At 39.8% G+C, this 16,818-nt stretch overlaps 1 protein-coding gene across 2 annotated transcripts in view; it reads left to right on the top strand.

The window, feature by feature from the left end:
- The window catches only part of CPNE4 (copine 4), a 243,803-nt gene that overhangs the window by 187,226 nt on the left and 39,759 nt on the right, over window positions 1-16,818 (top strand). For both annotated transcript variants that reach the window (XM_050708809.1, XM_035549705.2), the window contains exons 8-11: window positions 1,712-1,810; window positions 12,016-12,102; window positions 12,711-12,770; window positions 16,565-16,698. In XM_050708809.1, coding sequence (XP_050564766.1) covers window positions 1,712-1,810; window positions 12,016-12,102; window positions 12,711-12,770; window positions 16,565-16,698 — 380 coding nt within the window. The remainder of the gene's footprint in view (window positions 1-1,711; window positions 1,811-12,015; window positions 12,103-12,710; window positions 12,771-16,564; window positions 16,699-16,818) is intronic.

Here is a 16,818-nt window from a genome sequence, read left to right as displayed (position 1 = left end):
ATGGAGGAGTCCTGGGTATAAATTTAATGAAATCACCACCTGTGTTCCTTCTACAAAGGCAGCTGAGGTGCATGAGCTCTTAATAGCTTAATAAATTCAGTAAACTGGCTTAGATTTACGGATCAAATACCTTCCTACCTATGCTTCAAGTCAATGCACCTCATGTGGACAAATATTTTGTGCAGAAGATGCTATTTATTAATTTATGGCTGTGATGGGAGGTTGTTAGATGATGAATATCTGTTGTGGCAGACTTTGTGTGAGACCCCACTTGTATTAAGCTGTTAGTCTTTCTCTCATGAAAGTTTTTGTCCTTTTGCTCTTACTTAAAGAATTTGGTCATTTTGCCATTGCTGCAAGCTTTCTGTCAAGTCTCACACCCTCAAACTGAATTTACAAACCACTCTTTTGGTGGTGCAGTGAAAAGGGATTGGCCACAGTGCTTAGATACCAACTCTGACTGTGTTATTCAGTATAAATGGAGCCACATTAAAAGGCTGGCTAGAAAGTGTAGCCAGAGGAAGTGGAAGGCTTTTCCACTAAAATGCTTTACTGTAAATATTTAATGCTTGAGGTCCAGTCAAAATCTGGTGGTCTCAGTGGGTGAACTCTGGGTGAACTTAAAGTGCCCCTTTGGACTAGGCAAATTTCAAAAAGATTGAGTCTGAGAACTTGCTGAGCAGCAAACCTGTCTTACTCCTGTGTTGTCTGACTGCTGGTGTTGGATTAAAAGCACTGAGCCTGTCTCAGATGAAGAGGCCTGATGAAACCTACCGTCACTAAACCTGGTACCCCACAATTGCTGCCCCATCACCCCCAGTTATGGTCATTCCTGCCTTTCTCAGCAGAGAGTACCTCTACCACAACTTCAAAGTTACCCTCAAAGCCATCTGATAGCCAAATGCCAACACAGTGCTCATGTGACTGCAGAGAAGGCTTTGAAGCAATTCTACTTAAAAAAAAAATAATAAGGAAAACTGTTGTTTGGTAGCAAGATGCTGTGAGTAAAAGCTCCTGATTCTGTCAATGTATGCAAGCTTTAGCTAGTGAGACCATGAAGCTGAATTGGGAATTTTGTACTTTAATGTTGTAAGCCCCTTTGTTGTCTTTGCGCTAGTTTTAAAAATAATATTTAACAAAGCTTGTAGTCACTGCTCTGCATTTTGTCTTGGCTAGCTGAATTTTATTTAGAAATGTCTGCAACATAAATTCTTACAGCTCAAGCTCATTGAGATTATTCATGATGATCTCTGTAACTATTGTCTCATCTTCACTGACTGTAAAAATGAGAGGAGTAACATTTGACCACAGAAACTAGTGTTTTGAAAATTAATTGATATTTGTAAAGCACTTCAGTGAGGTAGGTTACTCCTAATTCAGGACACCACTTCAGCATGAACATGCAAACATACATAATAATTTTACACCTAGCTAAAAGATGAATCTTTTCCTTCTAAAATACATGACCTTGCTTTCATCAGCCAATTCGGTAACACAAAGCTGTCAGTAGCAAGTTGTGTTGAGATTCCACTTGTCATTTCATTTTGATCTGGACAAGAATTTTTTTTTTAATATCACTGGTGATTTCCTTCTGGATGAAACATTCCATCTAGTGCATATCATAATTCTTCCTGTAGTGCTTGTCAGTAAAACCTGTTTTCTGTCTGAAGAAAAATGTGCTCCTATGTTCTTTTCCCTTTTCTCTCCTCAGTGCATAGTTTGGGACTGGGATTCCAATGGAAAGCATGACTTCATTGGAGAATTTAGCTCGACTTTCAAGGAAATGCGAGGAGCTATGGAAGGGAGACAGGTAAGTGGAGACAACCCAAGCAGTGTCAGTATGTAAGCTTTGTAGAGCTCTGTTCCTCAGACAATTCTGTAATGCTGCAGATGACATTGCCTCATTATTTCTTGGAAGTTCAATTGTTCTGTTTATCTCCTGTATGTTCCTGGACATGATAACCTGAAAATGCAAAAAGCAACCTTTCCTGTACTTCCATGCCTGAAATAATTAGGCTGTTTTTCTAGTTCACATTCCACAGGCATTTCTTTCTGCTAATATTTTCTTTTCTTTCTGCTAATATTTATTAGGCATTGAGCCTAAGAATATAGTTTCTATAAGGTGCTGTGCTGTTATGGCAAAGCAGAGACACAGTCTGGGTACTCAAAGCATTCCCCAGCTGGCCTACAGCCTTTTTTGGGTGAGGGTCATTCTCCATCTTTCTCCATTTCTCATGTGCTGCATTTATTGATATCAGCTCTAAATTGAACCCATCATAATGAAACTAATCAGTTTCTGAAATGTCTTATGAATTACAGTCCTAAAGGAAAATGAAGTTGTTAGGTTATTAATAATTTCACTTCTTTATGTCAGCTTGGTCCTTTCAAATTGGAGTTGATGGTAATTATTGAATGTGATAAATGATTTGGCATATCTAATTTGAGAAATTGTCATTTCCTATTATTACTTAATCCTGAAGGTGTTTTGATAAATCCTCTGAGGGGAAGTTTAAAATGTTGGCTTTCTAATCTGCTGATAATTTGTAGTCACTGCTTCATGGTGATCTCAATACTAAACATAAGTGCATAATAAACTTTATTCAAGCTTTACATTAGGGTTCTGTTTACAATGGGTTAATAGCAAGCTAACAGAGACAAAAGGTGTTTATTAAGTGGTGCAGTCATGCTATTCTATAGGTCGAGAAGTTTCTACTGTTCTTCCGTGTATCTTCTATTGATGTTCTAGAGTTTTGCATATTTTGCTTATATGTAAAATACCACTGATATATATATACATCACTCATGTATTAACCCATTACAAATACATCCTGGACAGAACCTGAGTGTAAATGAAACCCTGCTTTGCTTTCTCAGAGTCAAATTAAGTTAGAAGATTAAGACCCATTTACAAGAGACTGGGCTGTATTTTTGCAGCTTTTACATCACTTACATGAAGTGTTACCTGCCAAAACTTAAACCAAACTGAACCTGAGTGGAAGTAAAACCTATCTAAAAAGGCAAACTAATTCCAGATTGAACATTAACAAGGGCAGTGTTATGATAGCACCCCAATTTTGAATGTAAGTGGCTATGGCTGGGAAAGATGCCATGTGAAAGTGGTAAAGGGTGAAACTTTTCAGTATAAACATTTCCTAAATGACATCAGAATTCTTCTCAAACAGCTTGTTGAACAAGACAAGAGCCTTGCTGTCCAGAGTATCGAATGGCTGTGAAGGATAAACTACACATTTTTTATTCTGTTGGAGAAACAGTATTCTCTTTTCATCCCCAGCTAGTGAAAAGGATGATTACCCTGTCAGGGGCATAGGACGTTAGCATGGTCATTTGTCAAACCTTGTTCTTGTCTATATAAACTCACATTGTATTAAAAGAGTGCTGTCCAGGAATATTTTAATGTTGCACAGTGCCTTGAGTGCCTAAGCCTTTATGTTGCTTCCCTTTACCATCCTGCAAGCTGCCTTTTCCCCTGTAACATCACAGACTGCTTTTCACTGTAAATGTGCAGCTTTTCTCCTCCATGCTTCTAAGCTGTTGTGGCATTATTTCTCCCTTGTTGCTCTCATTTTATTGCTCTTGTGCAGTTACTCTATGGGCTTGTACCTGCAAAACCTGATACTGTTGTTGTAGGTGGTTCTCATGGGACACAGTTGCCACTAGTATGAGACTCACTTCTCCCCCCACCTCTTATATAACCCCTGTTTTGTAGTGTAGTCTGGAAAAAAAAAAAAGGTTTTTATTGGATGACGTAGTAGGTAATAATAGTCATTTAAATGGTTAATAAGTATCACCCCAAAATACACATGTACATCCCAGACAGCTTTTGCACCTGATGAATGCAGGCCCCAGTTGCCACTAATAGCATAATGGGCAATTTGAGCAGGTCGTGATGGAAACAATTTTGTTATTGAGGTAAAAGTATTGTGGGAGATCACATGCTGCAAGGAGAGGTTGCTTGTGTGTGGGACCACATCACTTGTCTTCCTGGCTGGCCAACAAAGAGCAATTTCCCTTTCCCTTTTTCTCTTCCCCTTTCTCTCTGTTCCTCCTTCCTTCTTCTTCTCTCCTTTTCCTCTATCCTTCAGATGTAAATGTTGCTGCTAAAGGCAATTTGTGCTGTTGGCTGTGGACCCCATAAGTATGTCTTGGGTGCATAGTTTGTCTCAACATCTGTTGTGCAACATGGTGTGATATGATTAGCATTTGTCTTTTTTTTTTCTTTAGTTTTATTCTCACCTAAGAAAAAACATGTTCAATGGAGTGTTTACTTTGAATAAAGGGGGTTGAGGAAATGGCAGAGGAGGTGGAAAGTGGTTTGCATTTAAGTGGGTCCCCATGTGCCCAAAGACGAACCGGCACGGAAGAAGACCGGCCTGGCTGAACAGAGAGTTGTGGCTCGAGCTTAGGAGAAAAAAGAGGGTTTATAATCTTTGGAGAAGAGGGCGGGCCACTCAGGAGGACTATAAGGATGTCGCGAGGCTGTGCAGGGATAAAATTAGAAAGGCCAAAGCTCATCTGGAGCTCAATCTGGCTACTGCCGTTAAAGATAACAAAAAATGTTTTTACAAATACATCAACACAAAAAGGAAGACTAAGGAGAATCTCCATCCTTTACTGGATGCAGGGGGAAACTTAGTTACAAAAGATGAGGAAAAGGCTGAGGTACTCAATGCCTTCTTTGCCTCAGTCTTTAGCGGCAAGACCAGCTGTTCTCTGGATACCCAGTACTCTGAGCTGGTGGAAGGGGATGGGGAGCAGGATGTGGCCCTCACTATCCACGAGGAAATGGTTGGCGACCTGCTATAGCACTTGGATGTATGCAAGTCGATGGGGCCGGATGGGATCCACCTGAGGGTACTGAGAGAACTGGCGGAGAAGCAGGCCAAGCCGCTTTCTATCCTTTATCGGCAGTCCTAGCTATCAGGGGAGGTCCCAGTCAACTGATGGCTAGCAAACGTGATGCCCATCTACAAGAAGGGCCGGAGGGTAGACCCAGGGAACTATAGGCCTGTTAGTTTGACCTCAGTGCCAGGGAAACTCATGGAGCAGATTATCTTGAGTGTCATCACGCGGCACTTGAAGGGCAAGCAGGCAATCAGGCCCAGTCAGCATGGGTTTATGAAAGGCAGGTCCTGCTTGACGAGCCTGATCTCCTTCTATGACAAAGTGACGAGCTTGGTGGATGAGGGAAAGGCTGTGGATGTGGTCTACCTTGACTTCAGTAAGGCTTTTGATACTGCTTCCCACAACATTCTCCTCAAGAAACTGGCTGCTCGTGGCTTGGACTGGCGTATGCTTCGTTAGGTTAAAAACTGGCTAGATAGCCGGGCCCAAAGAGCTGTGGTGAATGGAGCCAAATCCAGTTGGAGGCCGGTCACTAGTGGAGTCCCCCAAGGCTCAGTACTGGGGCCAGTTCTCTTTAATATCATTATCGATGATCTGGATGAGGGGATTGAGTGCACTCTCAGTAAGTTTGCAGATGACACCAAGTTAGGTGCATGTGTCGATCTGCTCGAGGGTAGGAAGGCTCTGCAGGAGGATCTGGATAGGCTGGAGCGATGGACTGAGGTCAACTGTATGAAGTTCAACAAGGCCAAGTGCCGGGTCCTGCACCTGGGGCGCAACAACCCCAAGCAGAGCTACAGGCTGGGAGATGAGTGGCTGGAAAGCTGCCTGGCAGAGAAGGACCTGGGAGTATTGGTTGATAGTTGGCTGAGTATGAGCCAGCAGTGTGCTCAGGTGGCCAAGAAGGCCAACAGCATCCTGGCTTGTGTAAGTAGCAGTGTGGCCAGCAGGTCTAGGGAAGTGATTGTCCCCCTGTACTCGGCTCTGGTGAGGCCGCACCTCGAGTACTGTGTTCAGTTTTGGGCCCCTCACTAAAAGAAGGACATGGAGGTGCTCGAGAGAGTCCAGAGAAGGGCAACAAAGCTGGTGAGGGGTCTGGAGAACAAGTCTTACGAGGAGTGGCTGAGGGAGCTGGGCTTGTTCAGCCTGGAGAAGAGGAGGCTCAGGGGCGACCTTATAGCTCTCTATAGGCACCTTAAAGGAGGCTGTAGCGAGGTAGGGGTTGGTCTATTCTCCCACGTGCCTGGTGACAGGACGAGGGGGAATGGGCTGAAGTTGCGCCAGGGGAGGTTTAGGTTGGATATTAGGATGAACTTCTTTACTGAAAGGGTTGTTAGGCATTGGAATGGGCTGCCCAGGGAAGTGGTTGAGTCACCATCCCTGGAGGTCTTTAAGAGACGTTTAGATGTAGCCCTTAGTGATATGGTTTACTGGAAGACTTGTTAGTGTTAGGTCAGATGTTGGACTAGGTGATCTTGGAGGTCTCTTCCAACCTAGATGATTCTGTGATTCTGTGATTCTGTGGGTGTTTTGCTAGATATTTCTAATAAGGAAGGCCACATCAGAGAAATGTAGTTAAACGAGGGTGAGGAGATGGGTAGGTTAGATGTAGCCCTTCATTCCTAGAAGAGATCTTTTCGTAGCTTCAAATCAGAAAATGTTATGTTTTCCATGTAGTACTTTTTCCAGTCAGAGGAATAAAACTGCCAACAGCATCCTTCAGTCTGTGGCGTTAACCATTCTTTCATAAAGCATCTCAGGAGTGAGTGTCTTGAAGATGAGGACCAAAATCTGAAATGTGATCTCAACTGCTGTGAAAGCCAGTGCGAAGAGCAGAGCTCAGGTCTGACATCCTTGTTTGAGTTGCTGAGGAGACACAATGAAACTTTTTATTATGGTTGTATTTAAGTTTGTGCAGTAAGCTTTATGGCTAGCTACAGTACATTGCTGTAGTTCTGTCAAAAGATAATCAAAACATCCTAGGGATTGTCAGACAGGGTTTTTCAGTCTCCCAGACAAAAGGAGAGAATAAGAGGGAACATTTACCATTGGCAGGGATGAGGGATCTCTCCTTAAGTACCAGCTGCAAATCTGTGCAGGGTTAAAGGAGGCTATACCAGTGGCATGGGGCTCCCTCTGCCCATCAGCAGCATCTGTATTAGTTGGTGTCAGTTCCACAAGTTGTCATAGATAACTTTAATTGGTAAGGATGAGAGTAATATGGTAGTATGTGTTGGTGAGCAGGAAAAACTGTGTCTTCTGTGTGCTGCTAGTACTTCACATCATTGCACCAGTTTACCTCATCTCCATTTGGTGGATTTGAAAAGGATCTTGAGGTTGCCTTTTAATTGTTCATAGTTCATCCTCCAGAAAGCACTAATAGTATTCTATCCCATTCTTCAACCTGCTCCTCAAGTGAGATACGTCTTATTATTACAAGTCGTGTAGCCAAACTATCAAATGCTACAGAACCTCTTGGGATGGATATATGCTACAGGAGGTGATGGTGCTTCTTAGACCATTTCAATTCCATACCCTAGACTGAGTATTGATTATTCCAAATGTTGAGTGTCAGCCTCTGATCTGATGATCTTACGGTTGGCTTGCTGACTTGCCTCTTCTGTGAGATTTCTTGGAAATTTGTGCTTGAAACCAGGCATCATTTAGATAAATGTGAATCTACCACTGGCAGCTTGGTAGTGGTTGAAGCAGTAGTGTGTGAAGGAAGAAGAGAAGATTTCTTCTCTGAATGATTGATCACCTGTTTTGATCAGGAGTGGTGTGAGTAATTCATGAATGCCTTTCCTAAATGTGGAAGGTCCTGGGTGAGATTCACAAGTCTTGAGTTGTGATGCCTTCAGAATCAGAGTTGCTTCTCAGTGACTGAAATTACTGAATTCTGGAAAAGCTGGTTGGCCTTTGGTTTGTGATCCAGGTGAAATTAATTCATGCTTTTTAAGAAAACTTCCTGATAATGAAAAATCTTTTCAGTGAAGTAGGATAATAGCTTGGTGTGTGTTTCTGTTCCTTAATAATTACCTTGTTGTCACAGACTGTTGTTTCCTGACAGGTAGCCTATTTTCCTACTGATGGCCAATAAAAAAGGGGCAAACACATCCTGTTGTTTAAATGTATGTCTGAAATAGACATTTCTAAGCCTTCTGTTTAGCATCTCTCACCAAAATTCATCATTTACTCCTTCATCATAATCTTAACACACACACACAAAATTAAGAACAAGTCCATCACTTTTTGTGACAGTATTTTTTAGTGAAATACTAGTAAATACTTAGTTTATTGTATTCTATGATTAGTTCCAAATATATGTTATATGTTTTAATACATGTGTAGTGTCAGTTTTATAATATTAATCTTTCAAACATTTTAAAATAGAACTAGAAAAGCTTGATAAAAATTTAAAGACTATTAAAACCTTTCATAGGAGATATCCTCTATTAATGAGAAGAAAGTCTCTCTCCTTTTTTTTTTTTTTTTTTTTTGGGCATGAGGGATTCAGAGGAAAATGTCATAGAAACAGAAATCACCTGGATTCTCCTGCAATACAAGAATTACATAAGGGAGAAATCTGTTCCTGTGTTCCTATATTAAAAAAAAAATGAACACGTGTATATGTGCACACAGAGAAAGGAGAGGGGAGGAAGATACCCTACTGTGCTTACTATCTCTAGTGCTATTCCCTCAGGTTCAGTGTGTTATTGGAGGAGCTGGAAGGGCTGCTGAGGTCCACAAGATTGGGTGCGATCCTTCAGGAATCTCAGCTGGTTTCCCCCATTTGTCCAGATACCTGACAATGAGCCTCACATCAGGGCTTTTGCTTCTTTAAGTAACTGAGCATAGATGGGACATAAGCATGGTTTGGGGTTTCATTACCATCATATGCAACAGTACTTATATTCAATAAACAGGAGATACTTAAAACCAGGTAGTTTTCTGTTTCAGATTCATTGTGGTGTTTGACAGGGAAAGACCTTGTATTGCCCAGAACTGCCAGGCATTTGGAGGAAACATTAAGTGACTTTCAGGATGATGAATCCAAATTTCACAATGTTTACCATTATCATCAGTTTGCAGACTCTTGCATTAGTTTCCACTTAGCTGAAAAGTTAATTTAAGAGACAAAAATGAATCAATAAAAACAATGTCAGATACCAAATCAATACCGGGAATGTAAGAGCAGACTGAAATTTGGGCTTGTCCTCACAGTACAAACAAAATATTTCAAAGTTGTTTTGCATTATTACGTACCTGCTTAGAGCTGTATTCTGAGTTCTGTTGTCTTTGGAAGAGCTGGAGATGTGACGAGGTCTGTATAGGGAATTTCCTTCAAATGACACTTGTCACATCTTCAGCTTGAGCTGTGGGAACTGGCAAGGTCAGAACCACATCTTGGTGTGTTACTAAAGATTGAGAGTTTCATGTAAAAGTCTTATTTTTTTAAGCCTACCCATAAACTGGGGAAGGACTTCCTTTCCCTTTCCCTTTCCCTTTCCCTTTCCCTTTCCCTTTCCCTTTCCCTTTCCCTTTCCCTTTCCCTTTCCCTTTCCCTTTCCCTTTCCCTTTCCCTTTCCCTTTCCCTTTCCCTTTCCCTTTCCCTTTCCCTTTCCCTTTCCCTTCCCTTCCCCTTCCCCTTCCCCTTCCCCTTCCCCTTTCCCTTTCCCTTTCCCTTTCCCTTTCCCTTTCCCTTTCCCTTTCCCTTTCCCTTTCCCTTTCCCTTTCCCTTTCCCTTTCCCTTTCCCTTTCCCTTTCCCTTTCCCTTTCCCTTTCCCTTTCCCTTTCCCTTTCCCTTTCCCTTTCCCTTTCCCTTTCCCTTTCCCCTCTCTACTACCACATCAACAGATATAATAGGTGCAAATTAATTCTTGTTTTCTAATTTTCTATTTTCTAGGAATTTGCTAGCCTGTTCTTTCAATTGCTTTCTTATCCACATCACCCAATGACATGTTAGTGATTTGCATTCCAAATGTAGGTGAACATTCCTACGTATGTTTTACAGTTATCACAGAGAAGCTGAGAGGAGCAGATTTTTCTCCCCTGAAGTAGTTTTACACTGCTTTGGTCCTCATATAGTATAAACTTCTTCCAGAAACCAATGACATGAACATAATAAACCTTATGTTCAGGCTTAAACAATCTTTTTTTTCCAAAGGAAAAGCCAGGCATTATTGTCTAAACATAGAAATTGAAAAGTGTTCATGTTGGAGGAAGATAAAATTAAGGAACTGCACCTCGGACATTCAAGGGAAAGCATGAGATCTCTCCAGTGTAGTTCATTGGCAAAGGGAGGAACAAAAATCCTGACCCCTATTTTTTCTCTCTATTCAGTATATTACAACTTCTTTATGATGTACAGACAGCACAGATTCTCTGTAGGAATGCTTCCAATAAGTTTGGAGATAACTGTGCTAAACCATCTTGCCAGACAGCAACATATCAAGACGTGGGCAGAGATTTTGCCTCACTGTCAGAGTGCTTTTCCAAATAAAGAGCTTATTGTGCTCTTGCATTGTGTCACAACAAGCTCTCTGTAGTTGGAAAGAAGGGCTTTTATTACTTAAGCCTGACTACCTCTCTTGAGTAGAGAAAAAATGTTTATGGAGGATCTCCCCTGAACAAGTGGGCCTGTGTCTGCATGTCTTCTCAGTTGGAAAATTCATTTCACGAGACAAATAATTGAGCTGTAGGCTAACTGGGAAAGCAAGCAGATGTGCTTCCTGCAGTTGGACCATTTTTTTTAATCTTTTCCCATTCTTGGCTCTGTCACCTGTCTCCAGAAATGCAGTGATGAAAATACTCCTCCTCCTCTGTGCAAAAGAAGGTCTCATATTGCTCCAGAGCCATATGTTTTGCCTTCCCTTTTTTGACACTTGACAAAACTCCAAGCTTTAAATACTTCAGTGGCATCCAAATAATTGGTGTTAGGAAGTGGCTTGAAGCTCAAAATGTTCATAAGTTCATATGATAAAAGCGATTTTACATGCTAAAATGATTTTCTCAGACAAATCCAATATGAAGGTCTACACTATAGACACAGTATTGTAACAATTAGATATGTTTCATTACGAAATATCATAATGTGGATTTTTAGATAGTAGAGTGTCCTGGTTCCCTTTGGAGATATATTCTTTGTTTTACTCAGCATCTGGTTAGATGTCACCTGTTTTCTCCCACCACTTAAAAACACCTCCCTGAAAGAAAATAATATGTTCTTAACCTTATTTAATAACACATACACATACAAATCTGGTTTTAAAAATACCAATGGATACTTGCACATGCAAACATGTGTTTTACTCCTGCAACAACAAATGAATAATACTGTAGTAATTAGTGGTCAAGGTCTGATAGTTGGCTTTATCAGTCTGGCTGAAACCAGAGAAGGCAGAACATTTAAAGTGAAAATCAGTAAGACTCTCAGAGATGTTATGATGGAAATAAGGCAACATATTTCAGTAACAAAGTAGGACTATTTTGCTGTAGAAATGAGTATTTGTAAAGAAAACTAAACAGAGCATTTTCAAAGAAGTTTTAAAAATATATTCTTAGGGATAATTTACAACTTTTAGTTTGTTAAATATATCATTAACTAGCTGCATCTTCTTTCCACATTTTAGTGGTTTTCTTAACTTTTTGTTTTATTATCAGACTGAAAGGAGAAACTCTTGCTCTCTTTCAAGAGAGAGTGATATGATCTCTGATAAGAATTTGTCTAATTATAAGTTTAATAGAAAACACCAGTGATACTGTGTATGCAGTTTTGCAGCTAAAATAATGCATCAGGTGTTTTCATTTGTATTAAGTTCCCTTTTATTTTGTCTTCTTAAATAATCTCAAAAGATCCTCAGTTTTGCTCACGTAATACCTGAACCTACAGGACTGGAAAGTGACAATGCAAAAATCTGGGTATCTCTCTGAGCGCTGTGTCCACATGCACACAATTGAAGACAGATGTTTGCCTCGGGACCTTTTCTGTTAAGTTAATTCTCTGCATAGTTAATGTTTTTAATTATTTCTTCTGTGTGCACCATTATTGATAAGATTCAGTCAACTGTGGAAATCAGACACTGCCATCTTTGCTAATTATTCAATGTATACATAAATTTTCCTTCATGTAGTCACCTCTTTTTTTCACAGGTACAATGGGAATGCATTAACCCCAAATACAAAGCAAAGAAGAAGAATTACAAGAACTCAGGCATTGTTATCCTTAACCAGTGCAAGGTATTTGTGTTTTGCTTTTTGTCTGTTTCTTTTCTAAGCTCCTAGTGATGTATTTTAATGGTGTTTGGAAATGTAGACAACAAAGTGGAACTGTCTGGAGAAAGCAATAGAAACTGATCCACTAAAAAAAGTAAAGACAAGGACTTGGATCCCAAAAGTAAGCTAACTGTCCCCAGTGTTCCTCTCTAATTTCTCTTGTCCTGTCTCTACTGTTGTGCAATGGAGTAGGCAGTCCTAAATTCATGACTCCAGGCTTGCCAAATGGCCTTGTGTGTGTTTCCCTTCCAAAATTCATCTCTCTGAACATACAAAATTGCTCTTGTTCCTCCTAAGCCAATGGCAAAATTCTCATTGACTTCCTAGTGGGAAGGAATAGAGCCCAGTTCTATTTTTGATGTCAATTTATGTTTCTATAGTTTTAGAATCATTTTGGTATTTTTGCTCTTTAAATTTTTGTTCCTTTCTCAGACTGTATGAAACGCTTTCTTCCTGTACCTTATTTTCAGTTGGTCCCGCCCCTTCTTCTAGTTCACTTTTTTTCAGGGAGTTCCACACTCTGATATTTTAGCAGTACACAGTTAATTTACGTCTTGATTTCTTGTCTGCAGATCCACAAGATGCATTCTTTCTTAGATTATATCATGGGAGGCTGCCAAATACAGTTTACAGTAAGTGTCTTACTTCTCTAACATGTTTTAAAGAAAGAGAATCCCCTTAGTTACTGATTCATCACTTTCACAAAGAAAAGAATCTTATACATCATTCCTTAGTAAGTTATTAAGGTCTTATTGCAAAAAGTATTGTGCCCAGAAAATAAACCTATGCTAATGCAGTAGGAGTTTTGTGCACATACCAATTTATTATGTTTTAGAGCAATGACAATCATGTTGCAAAAAGTAAAGACAGCTCCAAACAGGGGGCAAGACGCTGTAAGAAATGGCTGTGTTTAAATAGATTTATAGATGTTTTCTTCGAGTGCATAGTGTATTGGCTTGTATTCAGTTTGCATGTTTGAAAGTGTTTGTATCCACTTAGCTTTGGGTTATCTGAGGAAACAGGGCAGGGTAGCTGAAATGAAACAAACCATTGATAATACATAACTTAAGTAAAGTCATCTGCAAGGACAGGCAGTGAGCACATAAAGGAGATGAAAGATCCATACTGTGAGCCACAGAGATGCCTAAATTACTGCTGATCTCAGTGGTAAGTCCACCAGCTACAGTATTGTACAAATTCATCACTATCAGTTTTCTACATACGTGGAACCAGGAAAAGTGGATGTCTCTGTGCCTATAGCTCTGTTCATTCATAACCTAGTGGTTCTACTTAAACACAAGCTGACTGTCTGCATGTTTTCCTTCTTCCTGCCTCAGTTGCACCAGCACCCATGATAATAGCACACACTGCTTGTCTGCCATATTGCTGTCTCTAGAAATGTATCAGGGATTCTCTTGTGGGCACTGAAGCAAAATACTGCAGCCTACAGAAAAGATATTCTGTGCTTCCTTGCTTTCTGTATATATCGTATGATCTCCATTTATATATATGCTATATATCCTATATATCTCCTTTTCACATAGGCCTAATTTGGTTACTTCAGACCACTATAACAGATCACCAGATTTCCATTTCTTTTGATAGGAATGGGACATTGGATCTGGAATTGTTTGAAACTGTCCCGATTCATTTATTGTTGTTGTTGCCTTAAAGTTAATGACATTTCCATTGAGTTCATGCCATGTACAGGCAGCATGATGCAGCTGTGATCTGAAAGGGCACTTGTTGTGGGAGGGAAACTGGGAAGCTAAGCATAGATTTGGTAACAGAAAGCTGTAGTATGATGTACCTGCTCATTTAAGGCAGTGATGAGGGCTTTAGTAACATCGTGCTGTGTGTTCTTTGGATAATTTGTACATCCATTGTAGGAACATAGTTTGTAGTTAGAAAGAATGTCTCTGAAAAAAAACAAGTAAACTTTTCCTTCACTTTAAATTTGGTTATTAAGAAGCCTTCATCTTCAGAGATCAATAGTGCTGATTCCAGGCCATTACTTTTATGCAGCACTTATTGCAGCACACCGTGTCTCTTATCAGACAGTGTTCCCTGCTGTACAAGAAGTGTTCAGAAGCTGGCAGTGCAAATGGGTCTGTAGTCAGAAGACATATTCATCACGGTAGGAAATACAGCAGAAAGAATGTGTAGTATGCATAAAAGAAACTGTAATAGAAAGATATATTGGACAGATTCTCTCTTAGACAGGTCATGGTGTTGGACAGGCTGATTCTTTGCTGAGAGATCTAGCAGGAGATCCTAGCTCTGCAGGATATTTTCAGTGCATTGAAAATCACCCTTTACGAAGCCGAGAAAAAAAAAAAGTGCTAAGAGTTATTGCTATATTATGTTTTTATTTAGATGTGGGAAGATGACTGGTACATTTGAACAAGTATGTTTAAAGATACACTGACAAAAATCAAATATCTGCACTGTAAAAAGGATTCCTGCTTTGCTGATCACAAGAATAGCTTATTTGTGATATTAGCCTAGCTCCTGTGTTATGCTAACTTCGTATTACAAATTCTTCTCCTACTTATTTGCGCAAGACCTCGGTACTGTCAGGTAATGCTAAAACAGAAGGGATCTGTGTTGTTATTTTGGAACCGTGACAAGTAACAATGGTCATCTTTCGTAAAAGTCTCTCCTTAGAGAACCAAATAGAAGTTTGGATCAAAATCAAGTATAGTGCATCAGAGTATGAACATTCATAACATGAGCATTTAAATAAACACCCCAAAACTATGCTAATCTATTCAATTATCCATGTATTTACCTTAGGTTTCACAAACCACTAGAGTTTCTTGCTCATTTCTGACGGCTGTGGCACAGATAATTATGTATATGCATGCTGGTTAAAACATCAGGGGTTTCCTTTTGATTTATTCAAGTTAAATCAAGTTGTCATTTTGGGAAAAAGATCTATGTGGAAAACTACCAGGCTTACTGCTCCAGTGCTTGAGCAATGATCAGGGAAGTGGAGGTGAAAGATTACTTTGTTTGCAAGCCAGATCAAGCTTACATCTCGTGACTGACACGCTGTGGAGCACGGGAGGCTTGTAGTTGATCAAGATGACAAAGGGATTTGCAAGCTAACTAGAGCCCAGTGAGAAATATTTTTCTTCAGCCAAGAGTTAGCCGTGGAAAATCAGAAAAGGTAGGGAAAAGCCATATTGAGTTGATGCAGCATGATATTTCTCTTTTAGCTTCTAGCAACAGCAACAAAAAACTTTCAGGACTGTGTCTTTTTTAAGGGAGAATGAAAATGCGATGTTTAATTTTCATTTTATAGCTGTGTAAAATAGTCTTCCCCATGCCAAGCAGACTCCAGCTGGGGAAGGTGCACATTCGCAGAGGCAAGCTGGGACTTTCAAAGTTCTTTTTGCAGCTCTCAGCAAGCCCCTTACATGTCAACTGCACAGTAGAACTACAAACTGAATTCAGTACATCTGTAGCTATTGAAGATCCAAATATAGTGGGGTTTTTGGAGGAAGAGGTCACTGAACAAAATTGTAAGGAAGTTTGTAAACGGCTTTGTTCCCTCTAAGAGACCATATGGTTTTCTTGATGCTTCTCTTCGGAATTCCTTGAAAGCAACATCACAAATTCAGGAAAGAGCTTTCCAATCCATGCCAGTCATATCACAGAAAAATGCATGCAAGATTATCTCTTCAGCGAAAAGGATAAACAGAATTTTAAAAGGGAGAAATTAATTTTAAAAGGATTCTTTAATATATTTGTTTTGTCATTGAATGCTTCCCACAACCTCCCATAAGCCTTTTCAACACAAAAATCTGTGCAGGATTCAAGCTGTATTTTTATCCTGCAGCTCACCTTTAAGCTTGCTATCATCTATGGGAGGGTTAATTATTTAATGCTTAGAAGATGCTTTGAAGATAAAAAAATCCACCAGAGTATTTACTGTAGACATGGAGAATATTATTACAGACAAAAGAAGGTGCAAAATAGCTAAGAAATGTGCCTGAATGGAGTTTTGATTTATAGTTTGAGTAGAATTTTTAACTCTCTAGGGACGTTTTAGCTGCACAGCGTTTATGTCCTGAACATTACCTGAGCTGGAATAATTTAATTAAGTTTGAGAACCTAGAGATAATTTGATTCATTTTTATTAGAGCATAATTCTCCACATAGAATAATTATCCAGCTTTTTTTTTTTTCTAGTTATACCATTTTAGTTTTATTAACTCTTATTTTATTAGCTGCTGTATACTTTTAGAAATAGTTATTGGTACTATCCTCATTCAAATTTGATTAAGTACACTGTGAAATGACCTTTGCTTTAAGGTTGCAGTCTCTGCAGAAAACTGGTTTTGGTAAAGATAAATGTTTGGTGTGGCTATACTCCTGCCCAGAACAGCACCACAACACATTGACTTTTCTTCTATTCCAGGTAGCTATAGATTTCACCGCATCCAATGGTGATCCTAGGAACAGCTGCTCACTGCACTATATCCACCCCTATCAACCCAATGAGTACTTGAAAGCTTTGGTAGCTGTTGGGGAGATTTGCCAAGACTATGACAGGTAAATAACCACATTTGATAACAGAGTTGTCTTTAGAAAGTGTTTTCACAGTGTGAAGTCAATGACTGCCTGCTGCCAGCTGCAGTAGCTCCATGTTTAGTCACGTAAGAGAAATGACTG

Source organism: Cygnus atratus, chromosome 2 (genome assembly GCF_013377495.2).
Source record: "Cygnus atratus isolate AKBS03 ecotype Queensland, Australia chromosome 2, CAtr_DNAZoo_HiC_assembly, whole genome shotgun sequence".
Classification (NCBI taxonomy): Eukaryota; Metazoa; Chordata; class Aves; order Anseriformes; family Anatidae; genus Cygnus; species Cygnus atratus.
The sequence above is the reverse complement of the archived record's forward strand: the minus strand, read 5'-3'. Positions and strand labels throughout refer to the sequence as shown.